We start from the raw sequence: 16,617 nt of genomic DNA, 5'->3' as shown, positions 1-16,617 counted from the left end.
ATCCGGATAGGGCTTTACATTGATGAGGTTTCATCTGTGATCAGTGTTGAGATGCAGTAAAAGCAGCTTTCTGTTGTCTGATTTTTCTCCTCTTTCTATCCTTTCTCTGATGAAGCTACACACAGTGCTGCTTCCTCCCCGGCTCCCCCTCTTCCTGCTCCTTCTGTTCTCTTTGGTCGACCTACACTTCCTGAGTTTGCTGTTGGCATGTCAAAAGCCGTTGCATTTGGTGGCACTACTGGTGTCCTGCAAAAGGCAGCTGAGCCTGAACAGTTCTCTGCTTTCTCAGATTTTAGCTTTGGAGCATCTAAGCAACAACAAAAACACCCTGTTTTTTCTGCACCTGGTAAGTTGACTCACGTTGCTGAGTTTCTATATCTGATCAATGTTCAAATAGATTAAAAAACATTTGTAAAACTTATATATAATTTCTTATTATGCTGGAACCAAAGGCTTTCCTATGGGCAGAGGACACATAGGTCTGTCGCTTCCAGGAAAACTAATAAGCAGACCAAACACAATGGCCTGGAATGAGCTGTTTGAACTTCAACATGAGGTGTTTACACATGATTTAATTCACTAGATTTTATTCAGTATGTAAATGTGTGGGGGAATATGAACATATGCGTTGTGTTTGGATATAGGATGGATACTGGGAGTGCACTGACGGGCTGAGCAGCTTCCTTAACCTGGACGTTGACTTTTTTGCAAATGTCTTCCTTAAGGAGAAAGGCATCCGTTCCTTTGGTAAGAAGATTTTTTTAAATGTCTGTTGCTGGTCTTGTCCATTTTGCATCTTATTCTCAGCAAGAACTGCTCATTTAGACAGTTGTTCATATGTATCATTTAGGTGCCATATGTACCTTGTGAACACAACTGTTTCCAGACAGACTGGGAAAAACCTGTCTTTACTGTGTAACACCAGCCAATCATTGTAGAGCTTGATAGACCGAGGAAGTGCTTTTCAGTTTAAAGTGCAATATGCATCAGGCTAAATCTGAATATGGTTTCAAATAATCTTTATTTTTCAGACACAGTCAGAATCAGTTAATCAGTTGCATGTTTTGTGTTTCAGGTGTGAAGGCTCATGCTGAAATTCTGCGGCTGGTGGCGACTCTGCTGGTGCTGCAGCTGATCCGGGTGAAGAAGCTGGAAGAGGGACGGCTGCTCGAGTCTCTCCTCCGACTAAAAGAGTCCCAGGAGCCCAGGTACCAGCACACGTCCTCATGTGGTGTAGTGATTGTGTTTTTAGATCTTGTGTTTTTAGATCATCTGTGCTCTTCTCCATCAGACCGATGTACTGGGAGGCAGTGAAGAGGGCCGTGGCCTGGGCCAGCTGGACAGACAGACAGTATCCGTGTGTGTGCAGCAGGCTGGAGATCGGCCGGGATTGGGAATCATCTACACGTCAACTACTGGGCTGTGATTCTCCACACCCATATTCCCCACTCAAACCTGTTCTGGAGAGACGTATGGATGTATCAGTCATGTAGAAACTGGAGTCGCAGCTTGTAGAGCTATAAAGTGCCCTCAAAACTGTATTAAAATGTCCGAATTTTATTGCATTAGGAAGGAAATATTAAAACAAGTGCCCTTTTCTTGATAGCTTTTCCCCCCAAAACTAGACATTAGTTCAATCACTTGTGACTGATTTTTAGTGAATGTATGTACTCATTTCTTCATGTCCTAGTAGAGCAACAAACAGCTGTAGTTCATCACATTAACTATGATTATGATGCAGTGCAATGATGGGCCGAAACTTGAAGCTGTATTGCACATTCATCAGCCTGGAAATGTCCTTTTTAACTTCAGAAATCACCGTAAGAGATGAGTAAAGTACAAAGATATGCATTAAAATCCTGTCCATAAACTCTCTCTCGTCACATTATTATCTGGGGATAGGAGGCTTAATAAATTAGTAAACCTTAACATACCTAGACACAAATAAATACAAAAACAAATTAGAAAATGAATTCCAATATAGAATACAATATATGTTGTTTTAGCATTTAAAATCATATTATGAAATATTGTCTTGTTAATGTGTGTGTGCTGTCTTTTTTAAAATAAATGAAAAGAACTCAAATAAAATACATGTATTGTTCCAGTAAACAATAGCATCTTAAGGACAAACACAGTCACAGTCTTTTGTTCTGTGTAATCATACACACACACAGGTGCTTCAAACTAGATATGTTGATAGACTTTCTTTGGAAAAACAAATCCTAAATCATGGGATGATTATTAGAAGAATCAATATATCTCTTCTCTGTCCCATAAATGATCCTCTTAAGACCCTGCGGCCTCATATGAGCACATTCAGGGCTTTTCAGAGATACCAAATGATTGGATGTTTCACCGTGACCACTTCCTCTCCTTGGTCTTCAAAAATGTCTGAAGTTAATTTAGTGGAAATATGAAATGATAATATTTAGTAATTATCATTTAAATTTGAAGCTGGTAAGGTGTTTTATTTCATCTGATTTAATCTAGGGCTGAGACTGGAAGTCAGATGTAGTTGTGTTTCAGTGTTTCACTTTCCTTCAGTGGTTGTGCTTGTTAAGAGGGTGTTCATCACTAATGCTCAATTATCAAATTCAGTCCAACACTGCTTTAGTGTTATTTTAAGACTGTAGTGTGGGCTTCCACTAGTTATACTAATGTTTTGAAAAGATGATGTAAATGTTAGGATGAATCATTTATGAAGTGATATTAATTGATCATTCTTATGATGTTGATAGAATTGCTATGTTCTCATATTTTAGGGAGAAAATGTTTAGAAACTAAAATGTTCTAGAAAAAATGTTCTAGAAACAAAGTGATGTTCTTGTCAACCTCATGAGAATGTTCCCTGTTAGCTGAGAAGGATGTTCAAGAATGTTCTTAGAATGTTTTCTCCCATTATTATAACCTTCTACAAACAACATGTAAATAACATTCTTGTCTAACCATTTGAGAACATTATTAAAGACCAGATAACTTTGAACACACATTCTATTAACATTACTGGAGGAATGTTTGTTTAGAACCTTGAGAGAACGTTAGCCAAAGTTCTGAGAATGTTCCCTGTTAGCTGAGATGGAGTTGTCTGTTTATATACTGCTGGTGCGGAGGAAGGAGGGGAATGCCAACGTCATAAACTGCAAAGAGAAAATTCAGTACTTATTTACTCCAGGTGTCAAGCTGTGATTGGTCAGAGCTAATAGTTATGCATGAATGATGTGGCGTTAGTCTTCGCTGATGCTCTCATTTCTGATGAAGAAACAAACTCATCAACATCTTGGATTGTCTGAGGGTGAGTACATTTTCAGACTTCAAACTTTTGGGTGAACTATTCCTTTAAATGTATTAAAACTTGGAGATGCACACAGAAATTGTTTTTGAATGCATTTTAATAGACCTCAATCCTTTACCTTCACCACATTTTGCCTACAGGGTAAGCAGACAAAGAACACAGTTTGCTTCACATCATGTACTTTTCTTCATGCTTTTTTCCCCCCTGAAATCTGTACCTACTTTTTGGAGGTCTAAAGTTAACAATAACAGGTTAAGATAGCAATAATAATTTTGTGAAATATGAAGACAAATAAAACTCACTAAGTTTGAAAACCAGTTAATGTTTTTTTTTTTATGGTTATGTTAGCTATGCTATATCTGTAATAAAAATAAATAAATATATGTAAGATTAAAAAAATAAAAATGTATGTTTGATAATGAAAATCTGTTTACGCAAAGAGCAGGGACACTACTATGGTTTCTGTGTTTCCCTTATCAGACACAGCTGGTTCAACTCATCAGCTCGTTAGTAGAGAACGCAAGACCTGAACTGGGTGTGTCTGACGAGGGAGGCATACTAAATGTGCAGGGCAGGGTAGGTATTATTCTGGTAACCACAGTTGCAAGAATTCCTAAAGGATAACTGGATAAAGGTGTATGAATATTAAATATAAATGATTATCCATTTCTGATTTAACAAAGCAGCATGTCAACAGTGGCATACATAAAGTTGGTTAAAGAAATCTTGTGCTCAGTGTATATTTTCCCCCTCCAGGATTTTTCATCCATCCCTGAATGGCTAGCCAAGGTATAAAAACTTCTCAGATAAAAAAAAAATATATTTTTTTTTTTAACAAACTTTGCTTTAGAGTCAAGAGAGACTTTGTAGAGAGACTACAAATATAATGAATGGAATGAATTAGTGGAATGAATCATAAATCATCTGACTCAAGTACAGTCACTGCTGACAACAGGCAAGTAAAATCAGATTCTGTTGCCACTACAGTAAATAATCACTTGGTAGCTTAGGAAGTCTGCGCACATTTTCTTTATTTAATGCATTAAATTATCCTCCTGAATAAAGTAGCCTATGGCAATACATCTCTTTTGTTAATCCTTTTGATATTTTATTTTTTTTAAATATAATCTTTTATTGAAGTTAAAAAAAGGTGGAAATCTGATAATAAAATAAATCTCTCTCTCTCTCTCTCTCTCTCTATAATACACAATAACCAGGTTTCCATCCAAGGATTTTTTTGTGGAAATATATTTAGCGCTTTAAAATATTTACGACATAGCTGATGGAAATGCCAATTATCGATTCAATTTCTCATGTGTCGACAATCTTTTTCCGTTTAACTTTAGCACATAAATTCCATATCGAAACTTCAAATGTCGCAAAAATTTGTTTGGAAACAAATATAAAATATATTGGAAACAAACTTGTATGGAAACAAAATAGCTTGTGTTTTTCTCCGTTGGCAGAAGCGCTGCAGGTGCGTGAATCCTCACCTTCATGTCGTTTATGCTGCTTTTTGCGAGTATAAAATGAATCCCTGGAAAACAAATTTAGGTGTTTGTAATGGGTCAAATTTAGGTGTTTGTAATGGGTCAAGCTATCAATTTAAATTTAATTTAATTGTAATTAAGCATAATCTTGTCGGTGAACGGTTAATATGGCTTAACGACCGTCGGTTAGGAGAAATAAAATAACCGGAATGAACATTCATATTTCCTATAAACGTTAATCAGAAAAATTATAATAATACAACTGCAACTGTTTATGATCATTGTTTGATTATCAACAGTGGCCTATCGATCTAGTCTATAACAAAATTAAATAAAAAAACACTTATTATTAACAAAAATTATTTTATGTAGGCCTATACAATATAGGCTTTTTTTGTTTGTTTCAAATGGATGAAGAACAGCTAGCCTAGCCTATAATTTACGCAAAAGGATAAATGATGTATGGAAACAGCTCAAGGGCAACATTTTTTTGCGACACACCAAAACTTATGCGACAATTGGTTTTTTTAGGGATGACGTCACGACGCACACCATTTTATCGGTAAAAGGATGGAAACAGGCTGTAGACAGCTAATTTCGCAAAGTTTTTTTTTAACGCATATCTCTTTGTCGATAACAAAACAGTGCAAAATCTGGATGGAAACTTGATTACTGACTGAAATGAATGGTACCCTTTTAGTCAAGGGTTTTTTTTGTACTTTTTGCAACCTACTTTTGCCAAGATAACAACTCTAGGTCTTGTATAATGTGAGCAGTGTCTGAATTGTTGAAATACAAACATACAAAAGCAGTCTCTGTGTGCCAAAAGACCTGAATGATGCCCCCTTGTATGTTGTTTTTGTGCTGGTACCTTGGCTGGTTTAGGCCTGTCATGGGTAAATCAATATGACAAAACCACCAGTAGGTTGTGGCAAGTGCCTGTTTTAATAAATGATTAATTGAATTCTTCAATCTTTTTTTTTTTTCTTCAATACGGCTGATTAAATTAGAGTTGAAGCAACTGACTGTCTATATGAATGGATCATTGAATCATTGGCTCACTCAGTTTCTTCAAAAACATATTAATTCAGGAGTGATACACCACAGTATTGTTCTGAGATACATAAATGTTCTGCTGTTGCTTTGTTTAGAGCCGTTTCATTTGAAAAACAGAACATAAGACAAATGCTCTCTGAAATGTAACTCACTTCTTGTTAGTTGAGCTGTTGTATAACTGCTGTATATCACACACACATGCTGATATTCAGGAAAATAACCATATTTCGTTCATTCATAGCTTGAATTATAGGGACATTCTAACTGCACTGTAATTGGCTTCATCATGCAACAGTGAATACTTTTGGACTCTCAGGTTTTATTTTACAAAGTCAGTGAGATACTAGGACATATTAGGGGCAGTCGTGGTCTAATGGTTAGAGGGTTGGACTTGTAACTGAAAGGTTGTGGGTCCGAGTGTTTTTTTTCACTTGTTATACTGGATAATATCAGCTTGCATGAATTGGAATGGAACGCATCTCTCTCTCTCTCTCTCTCTCATAATACGTTTTACATATTAAAACAACATAAATAATCTAAAGGGGGTGCACAGCAAAAAATCCAGGGTGAAATTAACTCTCCTGGGAGTACATGTGAGACCACACTCAAGAGTGTGAAAGTGTTAAAATAAGAGTGTTAAATTAACACTGAAGCAGAGTTAAAGTTAATGAGTTAATTAAGAGATTCATTGAGTGATGATTGACCATTATTGAAGACACCTGATGTTAACGAGCAGAATCACCAAAGATGAAAATCACAATTTCTGCGTCACCATTATAGTGGTCAGCGTTTGCTTTAGTTGGGCTCTTGACCCTTATATTTTTAAAGTTAGGTTTTGCTTGGATACTGTAACTGAGTTACAGCAGAGAGACAAACAAAAGGAAAAACGAGGTCATGTGATGTTGGTAATGTTAGTACATAACGATCACTTGATCTATATTGCCAAACTCATTCAGAATCTAAATCAGTCAGATTTACCTTGATTATAAGAATCCTGTTATTCTACAGTATTCAATAATAAAAAGGGGTCCTTGAAAGTTGTTCTGGTAATTAAGAAAACTAAGAAATTTTATTTTAGACACACAGATATCAAGAATCAGTGTATGAATCTCAACAACGGTGACAAACAGCATAAACATCAACTCTAAACATTAGAAAACAAGCTACTAAAAGTCACAAAAAAAATATATAATAATAATAATAATAATAGTAAGAATAAAGGAAATTACTAAGAAAATTCAGCTAATAATTTATTCACGCCGCAATGCATCATGGGAGCCATGGATGAAATTGATTGGTGGCACCCAGAATGCACTGCAACATGCTTTTTTGATTGTCACCGTTGTTGAGATTCACAGGTTGATTCTTGATGTTTGGGTGTCTAAATATTAAACTCTTTCCAAAGATTTTTGGACAAACAACTTTTAGAAATCCCTCGGCTTGTATTGAAAATGCTGGTAATCCTATGCTAATGAATCACAAGACTGCTATAATCAACAATTATCTAAATCAGAGATTTGGCTCTGAAGGAGTTCAGAGATTGAGGAAAAACAATACACGCGCACATATATATTCATACATATGCATATATTTTTTTCCTTTTTCTCTTTGCTTGTCTGTCTGTCTGTTATATTTCTGTTATAACAGCAAAGCAAAATCTAACTTTAAAAATATAAGGGTCAAGAGCACAACTAAAGCAAACACTGACCACTATAATGGTGACATAAACGTTGTGATTTTCTTCTTTGGTGATTCTTTACACTTTACACTACGTGCACTATGGACACTTTACACTATGGACACTTTACACTATGTGCACTATGGACACTTTACACTATGGGCACTTTACACTATGTGCACTATGGACACTTTACACTGTGTGCACTATGGACACTTTACACTGTGTGCACTATGGACACTTTACACTATGTGCACTATGGACACTTTACACTATGTGCACTATGGACACTTTACACTATGTGCACTATGGACACTTTACACTGTGTGCACTATGGACACTTTACACTGTGTGCACTATGGACACTTTACACTATGTGCACTATGGACACTTTACACTATGTGCACTATGGACACTTTACACTATGTGCACTATGGGCACTATGGACACTTTACACTACGTGCACTATGGACACTTAACACTATGGACACTTTACACTATGTGCACTATGGACACTTTACACTATGTGCACTATGGACACTTTACACTATGTGCACTAGACACTTTACACACTGCTGCGTGTACACAATCCCACAAAAGACTCAGCAATATATGTATGTTTACATGCTCATGCACTACAAATAATCCTGCACTGTTCCCCAACCAGCTGCTGACTCAAATGTCTCTCTTTGCACATGTACAGTATTTGTGAAACATTCGTATAGTTTGTATTTTTTATCTTCTATTTTTTTTTAGTTTGTATAGGGTAATATTTATGTGAAGCATTCGTATAGTTTGTATTTTTTATCCTTTATTCTTTTAGTTTGTGTAGGGTAAATACTTATATATAGTATACTTGTAGTTAAATCTGTCAGTAGGTTAGTAGTGTATAGGTTTATAGTGTTTTTTACTTCATTGTTGTATGTCTGTATTTATGTAGCACCGTGGTCCTGCGAGACACGACATTTCGTTCCACTGTATGTCCCCACATGTAGCGCATTTAACTTTTTTTGTTTCTTTGCATATTATAGTATGCACTGTATGTTGTTCTGGGACAGAAGTTTGACTTCACTGAAGTAAGTATTTTATTTTTTGTAGCTATATGCATTTTAATATAATTGAAAATGATACTAATTCATTACTTTATGTTCACAGCTAAACATGAAGAACATAAGAAAATGGTGGTATGCCATCTTGCTTGAAAATTTCTCTTTAGAGTAAGTGTGAAAAAAATTAGCTGTACTGTTAACACGTGGTGTTTTTAAGAAACCCTTAAAGAAGTGAAGAAATATTGTTCACTCTGTAAACTGTTTTGGGAAGTCATGGAACCGAATGATTTAGTGACTCGCTCATAACACTATTTCAGTAAAAATATATTCTGCAGACCCTTTGAGTGAAAAGGAGTAGCAAAGTGTTTCAGCAGGTGTAAACACTACTTGCTCTATCAAACTCCTTTAATATCTGTTCTTAATACTATTAGGGGTTGGCAAGACTTTTCAAATGTTGTTGTATTCATTGGTGAATAAGGTTTTTTTTTTTTTTTTTTTTTAAATTGGACCATTAATTAGATTTTTTTTTTGTATTTACAAAAGTCTTTACTGTAATTTGTGATCAATGTAATGCATCCTTGCATTCAATTAATTTTGATATTGTACTTGTTCTATTGCTTACTTTGTTTTTGTTGCATGACAATCAAATTGTGGAAGACATGGGAGAAAGAGAAAACGAGCTGTTGTAGCTGGTATTGTCAGCTTTTTATATTTTGCAGATTTTTTTTTTTGTCAAATTAAAAATTAATGGATAATTTTATCACTTTTTTAAATTCTAATCCTCTTTCAGAAGAAGAAGAATGCTCTGCACTCCCTGAAACCTATGGGAAGAAAAAAACTGAACTTGCATATGAAAGTAAGAACTTTGATATGAAACAAAATACATATACTATGCTGGGTTTCAAATTATGTAACTATAATATTGGTCAGCTAATTTTAAATTACTTCATTTTAGCTGACCAAACCCCAGCTGTGCCCTCTGTTTTTAGCAAGGTATGCATAATCAATTGTAATGATGATTTAAAATGTGTATCATAGAACAATTTTAATCCACTTATATTTTTCTTTAAGGGTGAGCTGTTAAAAGATGATGACCCTCCATCATGCTTCATCTATAGTTGCATCACATTTTAATATGTTCATTTACTTGATACTGTAGAATTGTAGAACATGTAGCTAAAATTCAGAAATGTGCTTGAATAAGGCCTACAGCCTGATGAATTTAAAACACCATCACTTTAAGTATGGTAAAAGGTGTAAAGACGTGACTTCATCATTGACAGTGAGTGGTATTGGACATAGGGGTGGGCGATATGGGAAAAATATCATATCACGATTTTTTATAGAAATATCACGATTCACGATTTTTATCCCGATTCTTTGTTAGTTTTACTATTTTGGTTTTACAAGTTGTCTGAGCATTACAGCCAAACTAGAAAGACAAAGATGCATGGCAGATATTTAGGCCAAAGTGGGTGAAGATAAAAAATCTTTGTCATTATTTTATTTTTCTTATTAAAAAATAAGAACAAAGATACACATTACAAATACACATAATATACAAATAAAACAAACAGTGCTTTATTTCCAGGTACAATAGGTGTATTTAGCAGAGCATTCAATGAAATTGAATGAACAAATATAAAAATAAAACACTAGATAGACTGATTCCTAAAGCAACTGTATTAAAGTTTTTCAGTCAAGAATAGTGAGTGATTTTTCTCTTTTGCGTTTTGTTAACGTTAAATGAATAGTTCCCCCACAAATTAATATTCTGTCATCTGTCTGTCAATTCTGTCATAATGTTGTATTTTTATATCATCATTTACTCAAAAGTTGTTTTAAACCGGAATGAGTTTCATTCTTGTGCTGAACATTTATAAATGCTATTTTGAAGAAGGTGGAAAACCAAACAGTTGCTGGTCCTCAGTGACTTCCATAGGATTTTTCTTTCCTACTATCAAAGTCAATGTAGACCAGCAACTGTTTGGTTTTCCACTGAGTAAATAATGACAGAAATTAAATTTTAGGGTGAACTATCCCTTTAATGACAGTCGACAGCATGTTTAGTGTCCTGTCCCTTTAAGAGCTGCACGCATCTAATATACAGGCACGCATCCGTTTCTCTCTTAACTATTTACTTTCATTTTAGAGATAACCAACTCAGTCTGTATGTAAACCTTGTGTGTTTTGACAGTATTAGCGCAAAATATAACTTAGTTGAGTAATCAGGCGCTGTTAGACAGGCGTTTTAGTGCGCGTGCTTCAGGTGTATGCTCAGAACAAGCGCACGTCAGACCAGCGCGCGAATTAAACATTTAACCAGCAAGGCTTGTATGCAAATAATGTACTTTTGCGATCGCGAATAAGTGCAGTGTCCTGTCAGAGTAACTCTACTGCTGTATGTCGTGTTGTACAGTATATAGAGACGGCGGCGCCAGAACTGTATTTGACAATGTGCGCGGTAGCGCGATACTACGATATTTCTTCAAAAGCAGATCGTGGAGACATTTTTATCGTCCACGATCAAAAATCGTCATATCGCACACCCCTAATTGGACACACACAATAATAGCAAAGCTGTAAGAAATCAGACCATGGTGAGGAACCTAATATTTGATCGTTTTATTTTCATTACTGTCACTACTTCCTGCCATACTCATTCACCGCAGTCCTCGGCAATGACAGCTTGGGGATTTCCGCATAAGCTCCTCCCATTTGCGCCGTAAACTCCTCCTACTTGCACATTTCTGAAATCCCTCCCACTTGCGGCGTAAGCTCCGCCCACTTGCGGCGTAAGCTCCTCCCACCTGTAGGTCTCAGGGCTGCAGCGATACATACATGAGACCAGGAGGAAAGCCTCACAAATAGTTCAGGACTCCAGCCATCCTAGCAAGAAAAAACTGCCTTCAAGCAGACCATACAGGGTACCCATAGCAACAAAAAATATTTTCAAGAAATCTTTTATATCATCTGCTGTTATTTTATTAAATAAATGATTTATAATCAGGTCTATGTATATGATGTAACTAATTGCTGTTGTTTGTTTGTTAATATTATTTAGTTACTTGTTATATCGATTTGTGGTTTTAGTGCTATTGGCCTAATTTCTATATACTTATTTTGTGTCTTATGTGTCTGTGATCCTTGGGGCAGGACGCTCTTGTATGGTCGGTGTGTCTGTTGTATTAGACTGTGAAGTCAAGTGTATTTGTGGTATATGTTTTTGTGGGGCCGAAGATGAATTTCCACATGTGTGGACAATAAAGATTTCTAATCTAATAGGACTGAATGGCATTCAGACATATTCTGTTTAATTTGAAATATTCCTCTGATATTTGGAGACATTGTTGATGAGGAAAACAAACACTGGCATTTACTACTTTTGTTATTGGAGATTATTAACATAGTGTTTTGTCCTGTAATAACATAAGGTATGACCTACTGTCTGAAACACCTTATTGTAGAGTATCACATTCTTTTTAAAGAGTTATATCCGCATAATAATTTGATTCCAAAGCACCATTACATGTTACATTATCCGTGTTGCATACACATGATAGGTCCTTTAGTACATGTATGGTCTATGAGGTGTGAAGCGAAACACAAGCTTTTTTAAAACAGAATAAAAAACTTCAAAAACATCACAAAGTCTCTTGCATTAAAACACCAGTATGCAATTGCTTTTCACTGGGAAAGTTTACCCTTTAGAAATCTTGAATATGGACACTTGAGATGTTGAGGAGTTGCCTTACTGTGACACTATTCTTGAAAGGTACCCAAATTAATCAGATAGTAAGATCCCAGTAGCTTCATGGTTAAGACATTCTGGAACTGAATATCGTCATGACCTATTGGTTTGCACTAAAATGGAAAAGGACCTACCAGTTTTCAGTAAAATAACTGAAATTATTCTAATAGATGATCAAAATGTTTTGGTGACTAAATAATTTGAAACTGTTGGTTTTGTCGAGCATCTTCATGCTTACCATGTTAGAGAACAGAGTATTTTTTGGTCTGTAAAGAGTAGAGGATCTTCCTTTTGTCAGAACATTTGATTTACAAGTATCATATGGTTTTGAAGAACCATATTTATATATTGTTCCAGCACATAGTTTTGTGCATGAAGATCTTTAATCAATTTCTGGGGCCTCATTTATAAAGTGTACGTACGCTCAGATTTGATCTTAGAGTATACATACGCTTAAATCCATGCCAACGTTCATATTTATAAAAATGTTTTTTCCGTCAGGGTCTGAGCAGACGTACGCACTTTTTATTGTTGGAGTATTGCAGGTTTTTTTTAAATATAAGCTGTTCTTGCAGCTCGCTGTTCTAAATTATGATGATTGGTGATATTTTATATGTTAGTGATATTAATTAGGAGTCGTTTACAAGGCAGAGAGCTGAAACCATTCATTTGCGCGCAAGTTCGAGATCATTTGCAAATCATAGATTTCACATCTGAAAGAGACACGTACGCGCGTTTTCTGTTCGTATGTTCATTCTATGAATCGCACGTATGCATATCTGAAAAATGATCGTAAGATCAAATTTAGGATGGTTTCTGCGCAACATTTTATAAATGAGACCCCTGATGTTGTAAAGCCCATGAGCTAAAACAGTTGTTCCAATGAATGTATTTACAAACTCAGTCGATTGAATTGATACTTGACTTCTTTTTGTTTCTTTCGGGCATGTTCAGTGTAAGAAAAAAGTCGAAGAATGTTAGTTTAACCTGTTACCCATCACCCCCCATTTGGGGCCTCACAGGTGAAAATAACCTACCTAAATTAAAATGGTAACAGTTCCTGACAAAGTGTGCTACACAAACAAATTAGGTATCTTTGGAAAGAAGACACTCTAGGCTTTACTATCTATCATCCAGAGTTGATAATGCTCAAAACGATAAAAAGTTATAGACACTGACGTGCCTTGAAAAATATTTTTCCAGACTGAATGTTTTTTTATTTCATATACAAATACATGAAATAAGTCCTGGAGCAATCCAGAAAAGTAGTGGATTGAAGGCCATGTGTCTCATGAGTTTATATTTCAAATTTGAAGACGATACCATGAAAAATGAGATGCCTGCCATATTTTTTCTGAAAATATTTATAGTCCCCCCAGCCCCCGTTTGAGGAAAAATATATTCAGTATATATTCTGATTGCCAGACATAAACTGATATTGGCAGACATGGTCATAGAAGTCAGTAATCACACGCTGATGTGCGTCCATACATATGATAATCATCCAGATACGGCCACATTCCCCACACAACATATATAAAAAATGTTGAAGAAAAAAAATAAAGTTTTTTATGGAAAAAGCAGATCGCTAAGTTACAGCTGTGTCACAGAGAGCGTCACGCTTTCAGGAGGGAGCGCCAAATTCAAATAAACTATATTCCGCTTATCTGAGACTTTTTTTCCGTGGATGGTCTCATTCTGTTTGTAAAACTGTATGCTACAACACCGTGTTGTTTTTATACCACCAAGACGCTGTTTTTGAGCATAATTTATTCCATAACGGACACGAACAATAGCTCTCCCGAAGAAATGAAATGTAAACAAAGGAATATTCATCCTTATTACAACGTTATTGTTTCGCTGGACTAAAAGTGCTCGCTGGGATGTTGTTCTGTGGACCCTTGCCTCTCTAACTAAACTGGGATTTCAGCAGTGGACGTGTTTGTGGCTCGTTATTACAATGATAAAGGTACGTACTGCTTTTTTATTCTGCGTGTTTGGATGTGTACTGCTTACACAAATGTAGCAAATACATTCCTTATAAGCTTTCCATCGGAAAACAACGATCTGTCGTCGATGCTTGAGGCTTAGACCTTCAGAATGATATATAGTTTGTCAAGATTAACTTTGTCCCGTTTCATTTATTCTATTAGAAAACAATGACACATGCAAACAAAGAGTGTTCAGTGCGACGGCGCACTCGTGAAGGTTAACAGGTTCAGGAAATCTCAAGTTTATATGGGTTGCAAACATTTGAACCAAGTCATTGTTCTTATATTTGATATTTTGCAGTTTTTATACTGTATTATATGCACTCCTTTCTTATTTGTCTGAACAGCAGAGTTTATGAAGTTCTATGATGTAAACAATATAAGTTAACAAATTTACTGTAGTGTGAAAAAACAAATCCACTATAGTATAGTGGCATGACAATGTAACAAGTTTTATGAACAGATTTTATGAAATGTTTGATTTTTTTTATTGCAATATTAAATGCCTTGCTTTTATTTCTGAAAAGATCCATTGTCAAAAAGCACATTTTCTAAATAAAAACTTTTCTACATGTTTATTTCATCTTTGTCGCTTGTAACACAAAAATACAAAAAAGCCATTGTACAATGAACTCAAATTTAACACTCCTGAAATGTATATATGACTCCCTCCATTTTAGAGTTAAAATAATACTTTTGAAAGTGTGAACTATGTACATTACTCACAGAGTACATTTTAACACCATAAGAGTTTATTTGTACTCTGTGAGTAATGTAAATATTTCACACTTTTGAAAGTGTTATTTTAACTCTAAAACGGAGGGAGTCATATATACATTTCAGGAGTGAAAATTTGACTCATGTTGAGTTCATTGCACACTGGCTTTTTTGAGAATGAGAATGAGCTTTATTGCCAGGTATGTTTACACATTTGTTGTAGTGACAGAAGCTCCACAGTGCAACAGAAAGACAGCAACAGGACAGGACACAGATAATAAAAATAATAATATAGAAATGTACAAAAAAAAAGCAAAAACACAATATATGAATAATTATGTATGTACAGGTATGATATGTACAAATTTGAAATGTAAATAAGTATGTGTGATGGATAAATGATAAATGATGTACAATAGTGTTGTGTGTTCCACGTTATTGTCAAGTGTTCATGAGATGGATTGCCTGAGGGAAGAAACTGTTCCTGCGTCTGGTCGTTCTGGTGCTCAGAGCTCTGTAGCGTCGACCAGACGGTAACAGTTCAAAGAGGGAGTGTGCTGGATGTGAGGGGTCCAGAGTGATTTTACCAGCCCTTTTGCTCACTCTGGATGAGTACAGTTCTTGGAGATTGGGAAGGGTTTTACCCTCCGTAGTCTTCTGAGGTCAGATTTGGTAGTTGAGCTGAACCAGACAGTTATTGAGGTGCAGAGGATGGGTTCAATGATGGCGGAGTAGAACTGTTTCAGCAGCTCCTGTGGCAGGTTGAAGTTCCTCAGCTGGCGAAGAAAGTACAACCTCTGCTGGGCCTTTTACACAATAGACTCAATGTGATTGTCCCACTTCAGGTTCTCAGAAATTATGGTGCCCAGAAATCTGAATGACTCCACTGCAGTCACAGTGATGTTTATGATGGTGAGTGGGGGAGTTTCTCCTGAAGTCCACGATCATCTCCACAGTTTTGAGCGTGTTCAGTTCCAGGTTGTTAAGACTGCACCATACAGCCAGCTCTTTAGCCTCCTGTCTGTAAGCAGACTCGTCACTGTTCTGAATGAGGCCGATGACAGTGGTGTCATCTGCAAGCTTTAGGAGCTTGACAGAGAAGTCTTTCGATGTGCAGTCATTCGTGTAAAGGGAGAAGAGCAGTGGGAAGAGAACACAGCCCTGAGGATTTCCAGTGCTGATGCAGGATGAGAATTTTCCTGTGTGTCAGGAAGCTGGTGATCCACTGATAGACTGAGGTGGGGACAGAGAGCTGAGTTAGTTTGGGCTGAATGAGTGATGGGATGGTGGTGTTAAAAGCGGAGCTGAAGTCTACAAACAGGATCCTCACATAAGTCCCTGGTCTGTCTAGGTGTTGCAGGATGTAGTGCAGTCCCATGTTGACTGCATCATCCACAGACCTGTTTGCTCTGTAGGCAAACTGCAGGGGGTCCAGTAAGGGACCAGTGATGTCCTTCAGATAAGCCAAAACCAGTCTTTCAAATGATATCATGGCTACAGATGTTAGAGCCACAGGTCTGTAGTCATTAAGTCCAGTAATTTTGGGGTTTTTTGGGACGGGGATGATGGTGGAGAATTTGAAACATGAGG

At 36.2% G+C, this 16,617-nt stretch overlaps 1 protein-coding gene across 3 annotated transcripts in view; it reads left to right on the top strand.

The window, feature by feature from the left end:
* Nucleotides 1-3,658, top strand: part of LOC306875126 (protein mono-ADP-ribosyltransferase PARP4-like) — a 43,990-nt gene extending 40,332 nt beyond the window's left edge. For 2 of the 3 annotated variants that reach the window (XM_079425539.1, XM_079425537.1), the window contains 5 exons: nucleotides 116-346; nucleotides 453-556; nucleotides 645-747; nucleotides 1,076-1,208; nucleotides 1,292-3,658. In XM_079425539.1, the coding sequence (XP_079281665.1) occupies nucleotides 116-346; nucleotides 453-556; nucleotides 645-747; nucleotides 1,076-1,208; nucleotides 1,292-1,493 (773 nt within the window). In that variant the 3' untranslated portion in view covers nucleotides 1,494-3,658. The remainder of the gene's footprint in view (nucleotides 1-115; nucleotides 347-452; nucleotides 557-644; nucleotides 748-1,075; nucleotides 1,209-1,291) is intronic. The other variant, XM_079425538.1, reaches the window with a different exon arrangement.
* The last annotated feature ends 12,959 nt before the right edge of the window (nucleotides 3,659-16,617 follow it).

This window comes from Barbus barbus, assembly GCF_936440315.1.
Source record: "Barbus barbus genome assembly, chromosome: 9".
Classification (NCBI taxonomy): Eukaryota; Metazoa; Chordata; class Actinopteri; order Cypriniformes; family Cyprinidae; genus Barbus; species Barbus barbus.
The sequence above is the reverse complement of the archived record's forward strand: the minus strand, read 5'-3'. Positions and strand labels throughout refer to the sequence as shown.